Source organism: Onychostruthus taczanowskii, unplaced genomic scaffold, assembly GCF_017590055.1.
Source record: "Onychostruthus taczanowskii isolate IOZ18803 unplaced genomic scaffold, ASM1759005v1 scaffold9, whole genome shotgun sequence".
Classification (NCBI taxonomy): Eukaryota; Metazoa; Chordata; class Aves; order Passeriformes; family Passeridae; genus Onychostruthus; species Onychostruthus taczanowskii.
In genome coordinates this window covers 613,798-629,980 of record NW_024506993.1, presented here as the reverse complement: position 1 = coordinate 629,980, position 16,183 = coordinate 613,798, and the positions used below count along the sequence as shown (strand labels likewise).

At 55.9% G+C, this 16,183-nt stretch overlaps 1 protein-coding gene across 2 annotated transcripts; it reads left to right on the top strand.

Annotated features, from left to right (window-relative positions):
* Positions 1-1,776: 1,776 nt before the first annotated feature.
* LMCD1 (LIM and cysteine rich domains 1) lies at positions 1,777-15,833 on the top strand. 2 transcript variants are annotated; one of them, XM_041425631.1, is made up of 5 exons: positions 1,777-1,916; positions 3,400-3,655; positions 7,511-7,840; positions 11,686-11,901; positions 13,075-15,833. In XM_041425631.1, the coding sequence occupies exons 1-5, from the start codon at positions 1,828-1,830 to the stop codon at positions 13,228-13,230; spliced, it is 1,047 nt and encodes a 348-aa protein (XP_041281565.1). In that variant the 5' UTR covers positions 1,777-1,827; the 3' UTR covers positions 13,231-15,833. The 2 variants fall into 2 exon arrangements, with proteins under 2 accessions (XP_041281565.1, XP_041281566.1); XM_041425632.1 differs by lacking the exons at positions 11,686-11,901; positions 13,075-15,833 and adding an exon at positions 9,042-11,679.
* The last annotated feature ends 350 nt before the right edge of the window (positions 15,834-16,183 follow it).

Sequence of the window (16,183 nt, the reverse complement as noted above, 5' to 3'; positions counted from 1 at the left end):
GAAATATCTTTCCTGAGTGCCATCAAATAACCTTTTCCTCCTGAAAGCTGCAGCATGAGTTTGAACATGAGAGGAGAGCTCAGGGTGCCCCAGGTCCTGGGAGCCTGGTGGGACAGGTGGACGTGGGAGGCAGCAGGAGGAAGCAGGGCTGCAGCATCATCCCTGGTTTGCCTCTGAGCAGAGATGCAGAGCCTGACCTGGCACAGGCTGGGTCAGCCCAAGGGCCCCGTGGGTTCCTGCTGGGCAGCAGCATCTGCTCTTCTGCCTCAGTTCCTTCACCGCTCTTGGTCCCTCCCTTTGAAAATCGGTTTTGGCAAGGACAGCCTCTTGCGAGTGCCACAGGGTGGTTTAAATAGGGCATGATCTTGCACTGCAGGACTGTGGCAGTGCAGGGACTGGAGCCGTGGGCAGGGACCAGCACTGGGCACCTGCACAGCCTCACCCTGCTCTGCCAGGCTGAGCCCTGGGCCTCTCCTGGGCCAGGCAGCTGGAGGAGGATCCTGTGGGTCCCTCCCAAGGCAGTGTTCTGTGGGTCAGACAGGCTCCCAGCGTGTGTGCACAGCTGAAGAGTCAGCTCCTAGAACAAGCTCCCTCCTCGAGAGAGATTAAAGACCTTTTGCAAACCCCGATCAATGGCCCCAGAAGGGCTGGGAGTTGTGAGACCTGCGCGTGCCACAAGCCCCGCTGGGAAATGCAGTCTGTGATGGCCAGAGTGGTCAGGAACTGCCCAGCCCTGAACCTGGCCGTGCCTCCTGAGGGCTGGAGGTGCTGGGGTGTGCTGGAGGGGGAGGCCGTGTGCTCTGACCTCTGGCTGCAGGGGCCCGGAGCCGCTGAGCTGGGGTGACGCTGCCATTGCTCCTGCTGGGCTTGGCGCTGTCCTTGTTTCCCCTCAGCTCATTTTTCCAGGGAACAAGCATGTCTTTCAGGCAGGAGCCTGACAGCTCCTGTGTAAACATCCAGCCTGAGATAAATTCAGCGTCTGCTGGTGTCACCTTGCCCCGGTGCCTCCTGCAGCGCTTTGTTTTTGTCTCCCGCCGTACCCTGCTGCGTTCCTCACGCTCAAAGAGCCACGTTTGACAAATTCATGGGGCAGGCAGGAAATAGGTCTGTTTTCCAATGTTATGGGCTCCTGTGTGGGGTTTTGCTTGCCTTTGTCCTGCTGGGAGGTTGTTAGGATGTCTCTGCAGCAGCGAACACCCAAGGACGAGTGACTTTCATCTGTTTTCAGTGAGCAGCAAAAAGTGCAGCAGAACCACAGCCCCCATGTCACTCCACCACCCCCTCTCCTCCCCAGAGCGTTTCCCCACTGGATTTCCTGTTCACTTTGGAAACCACCTGAAAAGTCCAGTGCCAGAGGCATGGAAGCCTACCACATTCCCAAAATACACTTGGAGAAGGACCAAGGAGGTCCAAGGTGCAGTAAAGCAAGTTCAGCAGTGTGCCTCCAAGTGTCCTGCCTGACCTTCTGACTTGCACAGGTCCATGTGCAGTACATGAACTCTGTAAACTAGATAAAATGAGACCTGAGCTCTCTGTGGAGGAGGTGAAGGTGGCTGCCCAGTGTGTGGGCATGTTCCCTGGGTTTGATGTGCCAGCCCCTCCATCCTCCCTCACTTTGAAGGGAAAACCTTCACCCCAAGCATCCTTAGATAAACGCAGCAGGGCTGTGTGGACATGCTCAAATGGAGTTGGGAGATCTGAGGTTTCAGGGGTCACAAGGGATGGCTGAAGGAATCACTGTCTGAAGGGCAGTGTGCACTCTCAGTGCTGTCCCAGGGAGCCCCTGAGGACGAAGCCTTTCCGTGTCAGTGTCCTGCTCTCTTGCAGATGTCGGGGAGCCAGCCGCAGGGGGGAAGAGGCGTGCCGTGTTTGCGCTGCAGAGGGCTGTGCGCGGGCTTCGAGCCACACTCCTGGAGGTAACTAACCTTGGGCCTGCCCTGCATCCTCAAATGTGCCTGGGGACACAACATCTCCTTACTGATGCTTCACTTCCAGTTTTTCCTCTGAAAAGCACAGATTTGGGTAAATAGCCCCTGATACCAGCAGCTGGTGGGAGCACACCAGGACAGTGCCCAGCTCAGGGCAGGGGCTGCTCCCTGCCCCAGCAGGACAACAAAGGGGCTGTCAAATGGAATGCAGACATCCAGATGTTACTAATTAAAAGAGAATTAGTGCCCTCTGAGCTGCCTCACAAACACTGGGCTCCTCTGTGCTCCTGGGGAGCTCCCCAGGGTGCTGGGCCCATGGTGGTGGGGCAGGGAGGCTGTGGTCCAGCTGTGCTGCTGCAGCTGGAATGCCTTGGATGCCTTCAGCTCCACTTGTGATACCTCAGCTGTGTGAAATCCAAACTTTAAAGCACTCATTTAGTGGAAGCACAACCATTTTTTTATTGACTCCATTAAAGGCTGGTTGGACTCATTCTTACTCCAAGATCCTGCTGAAATCCTCGGGGTTGTGTCAGAGTTACTTTGCCCCTTTTGCTATTAGTGTTTGATGGCAGTGCTGGCCACCAGAGTGTCCTTAGACACTTGTCTGTGTGATTTATACCTATTATCATTCAAATTACAGTCAATTAAACATCAGTTCCTTCCAGCAGTCCCTTTTAATGGCATGTAAAGATTCATAATAGGCAAGGTCTGTTGGACTCTGGTGAGGAGACTAATCTCCAATCTCATGATGCTTGAAGGGGTTTCCAGAGTTCAGCAGCTCCCCGTGGATGGGAGGCAGCAGATTTTGCAGCGCCAGGACTCAGGGAATGGCTCCCACTGCCAGAGGGCAGGGATGGATGGGATATTGGGCAGGAATTGTTCCCTATGAGGGTGGGCAGTCCTGGCACAGGGTACCCAGAGCAGCTGGGGCTGCCCCTGGATCCCTGGCAGTGCCCAAGGCCAGGCTGGACACTGGGGCTGGGAGCAGCCTGGGGCAGTGGGAGGTGTCCCTGTGTTGTAATAAGGCACGAAATGATGACACAGACACTGCTGCTCTCGAGGGGAACAAAAAAGAAGCACCTTTATTTTCTGACTCCAACATTTATAGTTTTCCAAAGGTGACAGTGGATTGGAGGGTGACAGTGCCCCCTCTCCAATGCCACTGGACAGACCAAGGGTCCATCAATTCTCTCCTCCTCCATGAAAGAATGCAAAACATAGGTTATTTACAGAACCGTGTGTGAGAAAGTTTGTTGAAAGAATGCAAACATCAGAAGGCTTAACAAAGTCTTACAAAATCAGGGCGACATCCTGCCATGGCAGGGCTGGCACTGGGTGGGATTTAATGTCAACTCAACCCAACCCATTCCATCCTGAGCCTTTTTCCCGTGCCATAAGGCCAGGCTGTGTGTGCCCCTCGCCGTGGCACCCCACGGCCCAGCTCACACCCTGGGTGCTCTCTTGGGCACAGGAAGATCTGCAAGTCGTGCAAGTGCAGCCAGGAGGAGCACGGCCTGAGCTCGGAGCTGGACGATGACTGCAAGATCGGGCGCCTGCTGGCGGGCTCCAAGTACGCCACGCTCACGGCGCGGCTCAAGGGCGGCGACGGCGCCCGCATCTACAAGAGGAACCGCATGATCGTCACCAACCCCAACATCTCGGGCAAGGACCCCACCTTCGACACCATCACCTACGAGTGGGCTCCCCCCGGGCTCACCCAGAAGCTGGTAAGGGCATCCAGGGCGGGCTGGGAACAGAGCTCTGCTCTGGAGTCAAGTTATCGGGGAGAAATGGGAAAGCGTGGTTGGCCTCAGGGAGCAGAAGGGTGCAGAGCACTCCGTGTTTTGGAAAGCTGTAAATAAGCAGAGTAGGTGGGAGAGGGGGATGGAATGCCTTTGGGTTTTATAGGTTTGTTTACATTTCTAGGAGAAGTCTTAATGGATTTTACAGCTAGAAAGCTCTTTGTCTTTTGGTAAAGCCCATCTGCAGTAAAAGCATGGCTGAGGAGAGATCCCACCCCTGCTGCCCTGCAGCCCTGTGCAGCCCATGCCTGCTCCAAAGCCCCGGGCTGGATGTAAGAATGACTCCTCCAGGCCATCTGGGGGTGTCTGAGCTGAGCAAGTAGAGGAGCAGGAAGGGGTTTGGCTTCTGGGGAGCACATGGTGCTGGTGGGCAGCTGGGTGCTTGTGCCTCAGGGCCGGCTCCTCCTCTCCTGCTCTCAGAGAGCATCCTGTGCTGCTGGAGGAGCCCTTGCTTGGAGAGTGGGCTCAGAGGCCCCATTCCCGGGGTCCCTCACAGTCCCTTTGGTGAAGAACAGCAGCCCATCCCTGTTCCAGCAGCCTTGAGGAGCTTCCTGCCCCCAGGAGCAGGAGTGGGAGGGCTCCTCGTGCCCGGGGTGGGAGCCTGGCGAGAGCTCGGGGTCTGAGAGCTCCTGCCTGCAGCTCCCGTCTGCATGGGCAGCAGCTCTGCCACTGCTGCTGCTGGCAAAACCACTCATCTCGAGCTCTGGAGCTGAGAATTCCTTCCTTACAGTTTAAGCATAATCTGCTCCAAATAAAAACAGCGTTATAAAGAGAGCTCAGGGTAAAAAGGCAAGATAGGGAGCATGGTCCCCTTCTGAGGGCTGGATCCAAAACCAGCCCAGCTCCACTTCCCTCCCATGCCTGGTTTCCATCTGGACAGTTGTGTGGGAAGGGGTGGAAGTGGTTTTTGGCATGTGGGAGTGTGAGCCAGCAGAGCCCTTCTTGCAGGAAAGCATTTAGCTGGCTTTTCACTGTGCTGTGGTGTAAAACCCTTCTGTATGCCACTGTCAGGAGTGGGCAGTGAAGAGCTTGTGCTCCTCAAATGAAACAAATAGCTGCAAGCTATTGATGCCAATCAACAAAAATGCTGCTGAAAATGCAACCAGAGACCTTTCTAAAGAAGAATTTGTGATACAGGTGTGAAAGTGCAGCCACAGCCCCCAGAACCAGAGTGTTAATTTGGCTTAAAAGCCAGCTGTCCTGAGGGCCTTGGACAGGCTGGGTGGGGCTGAGCTGTGTGCTGGGGATGCTTCATCGAGCCCTTCCCTTCCCTTCCCTTCCCTTCCCTTCCCTTCCCTTCCCTTCCCTTCCCTTCCCCCCAGCCCAGTCCCACCCTCCTGATGGGGGAGGTTCAAAAACTTTATGAAAGTTTTTGATCTCTTTATAGTGCTGGACAGGCTGGAATATATCTTGGTTCAAGTAAACAACAAGCAGGAGCTTTGGAGACAACCTTGATAAATCCTGGCTTGCAGATCAGCCTGACAAACTTTGAGGAGAAGTGTTGGATGTCAGCCACTGTCAGGATGGTTTCAAAGGGACTTGGGCCAAAAAGCTGTTAGTGCACAACTGCCTCGCTCCAGGGGTTTCCTCCTGAAGGCAGGCTGGAAACTTGGGATGGCTTTTAACCTTGTTCTGCTGAAGTGGACGGTCAATAATAGGAGGAAGTTCAGAGCACGTTCTTGTTAAGCTGTGCCTGCAGAAGTCATGAAGCAGATACTAAGGTCCTTGCAGACAGTGAAAAGAACAGATCATAAAACAGCCCCAAGATCCAGTAGTGAGCAGTGAAAACTAAAATGCTCTTCCTCCAAATTACCTGCACTCAGGCAACACAGTGAAGTGTTGGCCATAACAATAAGTGATAGCAGCAGATGTAGCAACTTTTTCTTATTCTTCATGGCAGTTTTTGGTGTCAGGTTGGATTTTTTTTCCCCCTAATCTTTGGATGTATTTTTATTGACATCTGCAATTATTACTTCAAGCATTCCCTTGGTCAGGGAGTGAAATCTCACTGCCTGTCTGGGCAGATACTGAAACCTGCCCCTGAGCAGGCTTTAAGTAAGCCTTAAAAAAAAGCCTTGAGGCTTTGATTTCCTCACTCTCAGCACAGACATTTTGTTGGGAATGGAGATCCTGGAGGTGGAGCAGGGTAGGAGGCTCCAGGTGCCCGTGCTGGCCCCTTGCCCTGGTGTAAATGTTCATTAGTCTTGGCAGGTCAGTGGATGGAGGTTTCTCCCCCTGAGATCCCACCCCGCTGCTGCTCTGCTGGAGCTCGTGCTGTCCTGCTGGTCCTGCTCTCACAGCATCACTTCAGTTGTTTCCTGTCCACTTGTGGGGCAGTGCCTGTGTGAGCCTGGGAGGAGCAGTCAGGGAATCCTTGTCTCTTTCTCCTGTCATTCCTCTTAGGATTCCTCTCTGTGAAAGCCATTTGTGCACCAGGTCACTGCCCAGCATCCCACAGCTCTCCAACCAAGCACCACAGGCCAACAGCCTTCCCAGAAACTGGACATCAGCCCTGCCTTTGCACAGGGGCACAGTGGAACAAGGGTTGATGTCTGATATCCCAGTGTGCACTGATTTTAACTTGCACCCCAAGAGCGGGGAAGAAGCTAAGCCCTGCTTCCATAAAATCATTATCTGCTGCTGTTCCCAATTTCCTGTCAGGAATTCCGCCTGGCAGCACTGCTCTCTGCCTCAGAGGAGCCAAGGTGCAAGGGATTTGGAAGTTTTTCCTGACGTGCTGAAGAGTTCAGTGCTGTGCAAGCATTTCTGTGTTGAAAAGCCCAGCCTGAACCAGCCTGTGTGCCACAAACAGTTAAATCTCTTTGCTAAGTTTTTTCAGATTGAGTTCTCAAGTGCTGACCCAGTAAGAAGCAAATCTAATGCAGCTGGATGCTGGTCTAACAGGGAATGGCAGGGAGCCAACTGGCTGCCCTGTCACTCCTCACACTACAATAGGAAAATGCCGGAGTGGGAAACTCCCTTCACTTCCTCAGGCCAGGAGAAGTTAACTGTGCAGCCCCCGTGGCCCACAAGCACTCACCCAGCCTGAGCCTGGGAGGGGTTTACTCTGCTGCTGAGGTCGTGGCCAGTTAAGTCAGAGCCTTCATTTTGGGCAGTTTCTGGGCATTTCCTTTCTGTGTCACAGGGCATCAGTGACCAAACACCTTGTGACACTGGTCGGTGTCACAGACTCAACTGCTACCTGAATTTTTCCTGTGTTATGATGATTTCATTAATTGATAAAGGATGGTCTCTCGCTGTGAGCTGTGTGCACACAGCTCCGTGGGCTCTGGGTGCTCAGTGTGGCCTGGCACTCACTCCCTGCAGCTCTCCCTGTCCCAGCACAAGGCAATAGAGAGCTGCTCATGGGTGTTGATGTTTATGGGTTTTTAGTCCTTTCAGCAGCTGTGTTACCAAATTTCACGGAAAAGTGTCACGGGAGTGCCAGCGAGGGAGGGTGTGCTGGGATTTTTGTGCAAAGCAGGTCTGTCTGCGCTGCTTTGCTTTCCTGGGCAAAATGGGGTTTGTTTTTAAACAAACAAACAAAAAGTAATCTAACACACCATAAAAACACCCAGTCTGGCTTCTGAGGATGGAAGGATTTATAACAGCCTGGCTACCACTGGCATCTAAGCCAGTTCATCTTTTACTCCTGCGCTGTGGGTGCAAACCCTTCAGAGGGAGAAGGGAGGGGACGGGCGCGATTCTGCTGCTGCTCCTCGCACCAGAGGAGCATGGCCCCCGTGCCTCCCTGCCGCAGCAGCTCCTGTGTCCCTGCAGGCCATGCAGTACATGGAGCTGGTCCCCAAGGAGCTGCAGCCGGTGGCGGGCACGGACGGCGCCTTGCAGCGGCGGCGGCGGCTGGCGCGGCAGCTCCCGCTGCACGACCAGGACCCGGCGCAGTGCCGCGGCCTCGCCGAGGGCGAGCAGCAGCTCATGCAGGAGTTCGTCAAGAGGTACAAGGCCGAGGCCCTGGGAGTTGGGGAGGTGGCGCTGCCGGGCCAGGGCGGCGGCGGGAAGGAGGAGGAGAAGCCCCAGGAGAAGAGCATCGACCCCGGCAGAGCCCCCGAGTCACCCAACGGGGCCCTGGAGAGCACGGCCGGGCACTACGTGAGTGAGGGATGGGATGGGATGGGATGGGATGGGATGGGATGGGATGGGATGATGGGATGGGTGCAGTGGGATGGGATAATGGGATGGGATAATGGGATAATGGGATGGGATAAGATGGGATGGGATGGGATAATGGGATGGGTGCAGTGGGATGGTATGATGGGATGGGATGGGATGGGATAAGATGGGATAAGATGGGATGGGATGGGAGCGATGGGATGGCATGCAGTGGGATGGGAGCACTGGCTGGGATAATGGGATAATGGGATAATGGGATGGGATAATGGGATGGGATAATGGGGTGGGATGGGATGGGATGGGATGGGATGGGATGGGATGGGATGGGATGATGGGATGGGTGCAGTGGGATGGGATAATGGGATGGGATAATGGGATAATGGGATGGGATAAGATGGGATGGGATGGGATAATGGGATGGGTGCAGTGGGATGGTATGATGGGATGGGATGGGATGGGATAAGATGGGATGGGAGCAATGGGATGGCATGCAGTGCAATGGGAGCACTGAGGATGCTCCAGGCTCAGGGAACCACTGGGAATAGATTTGGTCTCAACTCAAGGGGCAAAAAATCACAGCAGGCAGGGCGATCTGTGCCTCGTCCCCATCCTGCTCCCAGGGCATTCTCCGTGGCTGCTGCAGGTCACATCACGATGCTTTGGAGCAGAACTGTGGGAGCCTGGAGGGCCCCTCTGCTCCAGTCAGCCCTGCAGAGCACAAGGGGCCATCTGGCAGGGCTGATGAGGGGTGTTCTCCTCTTCTTCATCTCCCTTTCTCTGCAGCAAGGGCCTTGCTGAGCCACCAAGGTCAGGGAAATCTCACTGTGGGAACTGGTTTGAGCTCTGAGTTCTTGGCAGCTCTGAAAGGTTGGGCATGACATGTCCCTGGATGATATAGGCAGTGTTTCAGTTGAAAGCTGAACTTGGTGATCTTGGAGGTCTTTTCCAACCTTCACCATTCTGTGATGCAAGTCAATATTTCCAAGTAGGCTTCTTACCCAGAGAGACCACAGATGTCAGGAGGTGAAGGCTCTGTCCAGTTAGCACAGAGCTGTGGACATGGAGATAGTGTTCCCAGGGCTGTAATTGCTCTGGGAAATGGAAACTGCTGCCCTGGGTCCCTGGGCATACAAATTCACTTCCACAGAGAAATGGCTGAGATTCCTCAACACCCTTTTAGATTTATATTCCCCCAGTGCTGTCTGGAGTGGCTGCTGAACAGATGCTTATCATAAAATATGGTGAGTGGAAATACCTTGTCCTGGTCCTTGTGAGGGTGACTTGCAGCAGAGGATTTAAAGCTGAAAAAGCAAATGGTGTCCAAGTGTTTTTAAGAGCAGATTCTTTCCTGCCATTCCTGCACTGAGGTTGTACATGAAAGAGCAGTTTTCATTTTCAGTCCATATTGGGTAATGTCTCCCCTCTGCCATGGTCTGTTAACGTACTTCTGACTTTGAATCCAGTGGCACAGTAAGGATTTTCACTATTGCAACAAAACACTGCATTTTAAGATAAAAAATAGCCAAAAAAGGAAGATTTCCTTTAAACATATCAATAAGTCATCCCGGCAAAGAGGGTTTACTTAAACTGCGAGTTTGTCCTTTCAAATAAATAAATACATAACTGTGATGTTATTCTCCTTAGTTTGAAGCATCATTTCTCTCAAGGCACCAGCTGAAAAATGGAACAGCTTTCACAGCAGTGGCAGATCCACTGGGACAGCCACGCTGTGCAGCCCAGGCCGTGGCAGACCCCGGCAGGACTGGGGCCACAGACCTCCTCTGCCTCCACATCCCTGCTGCAAGTCTGTCCCACGAGGAGTGCTCTCCACAGAGCACAGGATCCTGACCCCTCCACAGCTGGGAACTCCTCTGGTCTTACAAGGTTTGATTCCTGCCCTGGAATCAAATCAGATCCTGAGGCAATTGATCCAAATTAATCGTTGTTCCCAAAAGCTTGAGGCCAGCAATGCAGGGAGTGCTCAGAGTGCTGGTGGTCTGGGAGCTCCTTCCCTGGGAGCTGGCACTGCAGAGCAGGAGCTGGGGATGAGCAGGATGGGAAAGCTTAAGAGAACAGGACATTTTTTTGGCCAACACCTCTGGTAATTCAGCTAATGAAGTATTCACTCCTCTGCCTGCACGATGGAGATGTAAAGGGAGCACCAAGCTGTAATCCCACCTCAAATTTGAAGTCTCACCTTTTTGTAGTGTGTAAATAGCAGGATGTAGAGGTTATACAATGCTTGGGAAAAGCCCTGTGAATAGATTTTCCCTGTGAATAATTTCCATAGAAAGAAAGAGCAAAATAAGTTGTTTTTTCAACAGTTCTTGTTGGCAAGAAACTTGAGCTCTGGGTTGGAAACGGCTGTGTTTGTTCTTGCTTTAGATCCTGCAAGATAAGCAGGGCTGGGCTGCTGGGGCTGTGGCTTCTGGGGCTGGCAGAGCAGAGGCAGCCGCAGGGTCTGGCTGTGGGGCACACCCCAGCTCTGGTGCCTCAGGGAGGTGCTGGGGGCGTAGGGAAAAGCCTGGGCTTGGTGTGCTGGGTGCCCTGTGTCCCTGCTGCCCTCGGGGGCTCTGCCAGCTGCTCCGTGCTGTGTCCCTTCAGCCAGACCAGACACAGTGGTGCTCCGTGCCGAGCTTCCCCACCACTGCCGTGGGGCTGGAAATGTGTGTGAAGCCCTCCGTGGTGGAAGGAGCAGCGTCAGCACACACATCCCCCTGCAGCTGCACAGAGCAGCCACCCAGGAAACATTCTGTGTGCTGCGGCCTCTGCTGCTCAGCCTGGCGTCCCTGGGAGCACGGGCAGTGCCCATCAGCCTGGCACAACACACCAAGGGCACGGGGCAGGCACTGAGAGCCCCCTGAGGCAGGCAGGAGGCGAGGGGAAAACGCCTGGGGTGCAGAAGATCAGTGAGCCAACAGGGAGAGCCACCTGTGGGAGCAGAGGTCCCACGGCCTCTGTGTGACAGAGGGGAGCAGGGCAAGGAGCAGTGTGCCAGCACTCCCGTGTGAGCCGGGGCAAGGGGCTGGCAGTGCTGGGAATTGTCCCTTTTCTATCCCTGCCCCATTCCCAATGGTCTCCTGCAGCCCAGGCACTGTTGGTTTATTGTTCCTGAGAAATCCTGGGTCTGTGTCTCCTCTCCTCTTGAGCAGCTTGGGCCAGTGGAAGGTGTCTGTGCCCATGGCAGGGGGTCACAACTGGGTGATCCTCAAGGTGCCTTCCAACCCAAACCATTCTATGGTTCTATTGTTATACCTGTTCCAAGCTGTTGACTTAAATTGGGGTGTTTGTAAGTTGTCATCTGATCCCAGTCCCTGACCCTGTGCCACCTGGAGGGCGACACTGCTGTGCCAGCGCTCTGGTGGGGCACAGCAGTGTAACCACAGCCCTGTGACACACAGGCTGATCCCTGCAGCATCCTGCCAGCCGCTGAGTGGAGCGTGAAGGCTGGCTCTTCACTAATCACAGGATTGCTCTGCAGGCACAGATAAAGAGCAAACCTAGTTGGTCTGGTGTGTAATGTGCACGGACGCCATTAATCTTGAGATTAATCATGTCTAATTCTGGCTCTGTGGCCTGTTAGAAATAGAAAACACTTGCTGAGATCTGTGGAGTGACAGCTGAGTTGGGCACAGACAGAAAACAATGATCTATTTCAAATTTACATCTTTGATGCGCAGCACTGTAGGAATTCTTAGCTCCTTTGAGAACCTTTGGATTTTGGGGAAGGTGTCAGTTTGGGAGGGGTCCCAAAGGCCCCTCAGAAATGAGCTCCCCAGCAGTGTCACCCGTGCTGTCCCGCTGACGCTGCCCCTCTCGCGCAGCGCTGCGAGGCGTGCCAGCAGCCAGTGCCCGGGGACTGCCCCGTGGTGTACGCCGAGCGCGCCGGCTACAGCCGCCAGTGGCACCCGGGCTGCTTCGTGTGCTGCCGCTGCCGCGAGCCCCTCGTCGACCTCATCTACTTCTGGAAGAGCGGGGCTGCCTGGTGCGGGCGCCACTACTGCGAGAGCCTGCGGCCCCGCTGCGCCGGCTGCGACGAGGTAGGGACCGGGATCCCCTGTGCCACGCTGGGCAGCGACCCTGGGATCCCCTGTGCCACGCTGGGCAGCGACCCTGGGATCCCCTGTGCCACGCTGGGCAGCGACCCTGGGATCCCCTGTGCCACGCTGGGCAGCGACCCTGGGATCCCCTGTGCCACGCTGGGCAGCGACCCTGGGATCCCCTGTGCCACGCTGGGCAGCGACCCTGGGATCCCCTGTGCCACGCTGGGCAGCGACCCTGGGATCCCCTGTGCCACGCTGGGCAGCGACCCTGGGATCCCCTGTGCCACGCTGGGCAGCGACCCTGGGATCCCCTGTGCCACGCTGGGCAGCGACCCTGGGATCCCCTGTGCCACGCTGGGCAGCGACCCTGGGATCCCCTGTGCCACGCTGGGCAGCGACCCTGGGATCCCCTGTGCCACGCTGGGCAGCGACCCTGGGATCCCCTGTGCCACGCTGGGCAGCGACCCTGGGATCCCCTGTGTCACACTGGGCAGTGACCCTGGCATCCCCTATGCCAGGCTGGGCAGTGACCCTGGCATCCCCTGTGCCAGGCTGGGCAGTGACCCTGGGATCCCCTGTGCCAGGGTGGGCAGTGACCCTGGCATCCCCTGTGCCACGCTGGGCAGTGACCCTGGGATCCCCTGTGCCAGGCTGGGCAGTGATCCTGGGATCCCCTGTGCCACGCTGGGCAGTGACCAGAGTCCCTGGGATCCCCTGTGCCAGGCTGGGCAGTGACCAGAGTCCCTGGGATCCCCTGTGCCAGGCTGGGCAGTGACCCTCTGATCCCCCCTGTGTCACACTGGGCAGTGACCAGAGTCCCTGTGATCCCCTGTGCCAGGGTGGGACCAGCTGCAGCCCCTCTGATCCCCCCTGTGCTGGGTGGGAGCCACCAGTGGCCCTCTGCTCCTGCCAGTGCCAGGCTCTCTCAGGGCCTCTGAGCAGCCCGGGCTAGAGGAAGGTGTCCCTGCCCCGGGCAGGGGGGTGGGACAAGGTGACCTTTACAGGTCCTTTCCAATCCACACCATCCTGGGATAATTCTGTGTGCCCATTCCTGACCCCCACGGCTGATGGGCTTGGTGTGGGGTGGATCTCCCTGTTCCTGCCACGCTCCAGCTTGGTGGGGTGGTGGAAATAAGCAGTTGTCTGTCTGTCTGTCTGTCTGTCCCGTAGATCATCTTCTCGGAGGACTACCAGCAGGTGGAAGGGCTGGCCTGGCACAACAAGCACTTTGCCTGCCTGGAGTGTGAGACGCTGCTGACGGGCAAACCCTTCGCCCTGGCCAACGCCAGCCTGCTGTGCACCACCTGCAGCCAGAGCAGGGCCTGAGCAGGGGCTCCCCCAGCTCCCACCAGGACCGGGGGCATTTGGAAATACAGGAGAAGGGGAAGGTTACAAAATTTAAGAGTCTGACTATTCACTTGCAAGCAACTCCATGTGCCCCTGCGTCCCGCACAGCGTGAGGAAAGTGATTCCTTGGGGTCCTCTTGGATCTGCCAGGGAGCCCTTGTGCCCACGGGTGGGAGAGGCACGTGTAGCTGGCCAGGAGCAGCTGGAAAGGAAACGAGGGGCTGGGCTCTGCTGGTTCTTGTCAAGTCTGTCCAACCCTCTTATGACTAAGATCTTGCAATAGTCTTTTGGAAATAACACATCTCAACAGTAACTTCTGGCATACTAAACCTACAGTTGTGGTCAAAAACAAGGGGTGTTTGTGGTTTTTAAATCCTTACTGGCATTAGGTGAACAGGCTGCTGCCACTGTGCCAAGGCAGTGGGTTTGAGGAATTTGATCAGCTTGCTGAAAGCAAATGGTACAAAACTGCAGCCACACGCAGCTGGGGCTTTGTCCTGTGCAAGAAGCAAAACCAAGGAGTGGGCACACAGGGCGAGGGGCTCACCCTGCTCAGAGGGGCAGGGCAGGCTCTGCCTGGTCAGTGGCTGCAACTGGAATGTAAAGAATTTTGTGGAAAACAGCTTTATCAGCTTTTTTGGGGGCAGAGCGTGTGTGTGTGTGTGTGTGTGTGTGTGTGTGTGTGTGTGTGTCCCTGAGAAGCTGCAATGTCACTTGTTCCCTGCAATACTTCAGTGACCCTTCCAAGTGCCAGGGATCTGTCCCTTGCCCTGGGCTCTGCCCTGCTCCCTGTCCCACAGCTCTGCCGTTGCCTCGCAGGCCTGGTGCTGTCCCAGGGTCTGGCACCCAGTCCCTGTGGGTGTTATTTGTTCCCTACATCAAGTGATGCTTCTGCTGCTCCCTGGAAACCTCGGCAGCCCAGGCTGGCAGGTGTCTGTGCCCAGTCTGCCCTGTTATCCTGAGTCTCCTCGTGGTTTGCCAGAGAACTGGAATGTTTTCTCGCCGAGGTGAGTGTCCAGGGAGCTCCCAGCTGCTGGGGGCTCCTTCTGCTCAGCAGCCTCTGGTTTCTGCTCAAGGCCTGCCCCATTTGGTGGGTGTTGGAATAACTCACCTGTGTTGGGATACCTCGGAGGTGGGCGCTGGGTGGGGCTGGACCTGCTGCAGGGCTGAGCAGGTGAGCTGTGCACTCCCGGTGCCCGCTGTGCCACCAGCAGCCCTGCCACAGCCCCTGTGGGGGGACACTGGGGACACTGGGGTCCTGCAGGAGCCAGGGCTGAGTGGCACAGAGGGGTGAGCTCTCTGCCAGCCCCCCTGGTGCCACTTCTGCTGCGTTTGGGGATCCACGTGGGCACAGGAGCACTTCAGCAGAACCCTGGTTTTGTGGTAAACCTCCCCTGTCCCCTGCCTGGGGAGCCCTGGGGGAAAAGGGGATCCCCTCCACCCCAGGCAGGGCTGAGACCAGCCAAGCCCCAGCACATGGCAGTGGAGAAGAGGTGGTGCTTGGGCAATGTCAGAGCAGAGCACGGGACAGCAGGGCTCTGGGGGCTGTGAGGGCAGGGCTGCCTCATCCCCTGCACCTCTCTGACAGGAGAGGGGCCAAGTTCACTTTATGCACAATGAAAGACTGCAGGGAGACCTTGTGGATACCTTGCAGGCCTAAAGGGGCTCCAAGAGAGGGACTGTGGCACTGTGGACCAGGGGTGCTGGCAGCCAGGGCAGCATGTTCTGAGCTGTGATTTTGTGATCTGTAAATTGTGATTTGTGCGAGTCCCTGCTCCAGCACACACTTACTGGGACTGCTGGCACCTGCTCAAGCCTTGCAGGTATTTCTGCAGCTCGTAAAATACTGTCTGCTAAAGAAATTTACTGCAATTAAACAGCTTAACAAAATCCTGTGCTCTCCAGCGTCGGGAGCAAAAGCGTGAAATTAATGCATCAAACAGCAAGAAACATAGGAGACTTTAGTGTTGATATTGGAACTGAAATTCACAGTAGGCATGAGCTGATCCTCCCCCAGCAAGGACAGCACTTTAACTTGTGGGGCTGCAGAGGACAGAGCCCTTCATGTCCAGGGATGGCCAGGGCAGCGAGCACAGGGAGTCTGTGCCTCCTGTGTGAGCATCCAGCTCCAATTTCAACTCCAGCGTTCTGTGTAGTTCTCAATACGACTGACAATACATTTAAATGTTCCTAAAGCTTTAAATAAAGTACTTTTGGATACAAAAATCCTTCACCTGCTCCCCCACTGCCAACCCAGCCAGGCGCAGGGTGGAAGAGAGGGAGGGCAAAGCCTCCCTGCAGGGAAATAACCACTGCCTGGGCAGAAGCCACACTTCAGCAAATGTTTTGCAAGCTGAAGTTTTTCAGAGCTTAACTGCTCTGAATCTGCAAATATTTGCAGTCCTGTCTCATTTGTGGTCCCCCTTTTTTTAAGAAATGTTCTAGGCAGAGAAAGGGCCCATGTGTCTGTGATGTGGAGATGGAAGCAGGGAGGAGCACTCAGGGCAGTGGCTGCACGTGGGTCACCCTCCTGCCCACATCCCCCTGGCCCCAGGGCCATCCCCACATCCCTCTGACCCATCCCCACATCCCCCTGGCCCCAGGGCCATCCCCACATCCCTCTGACCCATCCCCACATCCCCCTGGCCCCAGGGCCATCCCCACATCCCTCTGACCCATCCCCACATCCCCCTGGCCCCAGGGCCATCCCCACATCCCTCTGACCCATCCCCACATCCCCCTGGCCCCAGGGCCATCCCCACATCCCTCTGACCCATCCCCACATCCCCCTGGCCCCAGGGCCATCCCCACATCCCTCTGACCCATCCCCACATCCCCCTGGCCCCAGGGCCATCCCCACATCCCTCTGACCCATCCCCACATCCCCCTGGCCCCAGGGCCATCCCCACATCCCTCTGACCCATCCCCACAT

Bases quoted from the DNA above. Each gene is read 5' to 3' on its own strand.
- LMCD1 (XM_041425631.1), top strand. From the start codon at position 1,828: ATGTCGGGGAGCCAGCCGCAGGGGGGAAGAGGCGTGCCGTGTTTGCGC. The intron at 3,656-7,510 runs GTAAGGGCATCC...GTGTCCCTGCAG, and splicing joins CCGGGCTCACCCAGAAGCTG to GCCATGCAGTACATGGAGCT. The intron at 7,841-11,685 runs GTGAGTGAGGGA...CCTCTCGCGCAG, and splicing joins AGAGCACGGCCGGGCACTAC to CGCTGCGAGGCGTGCCAGCA.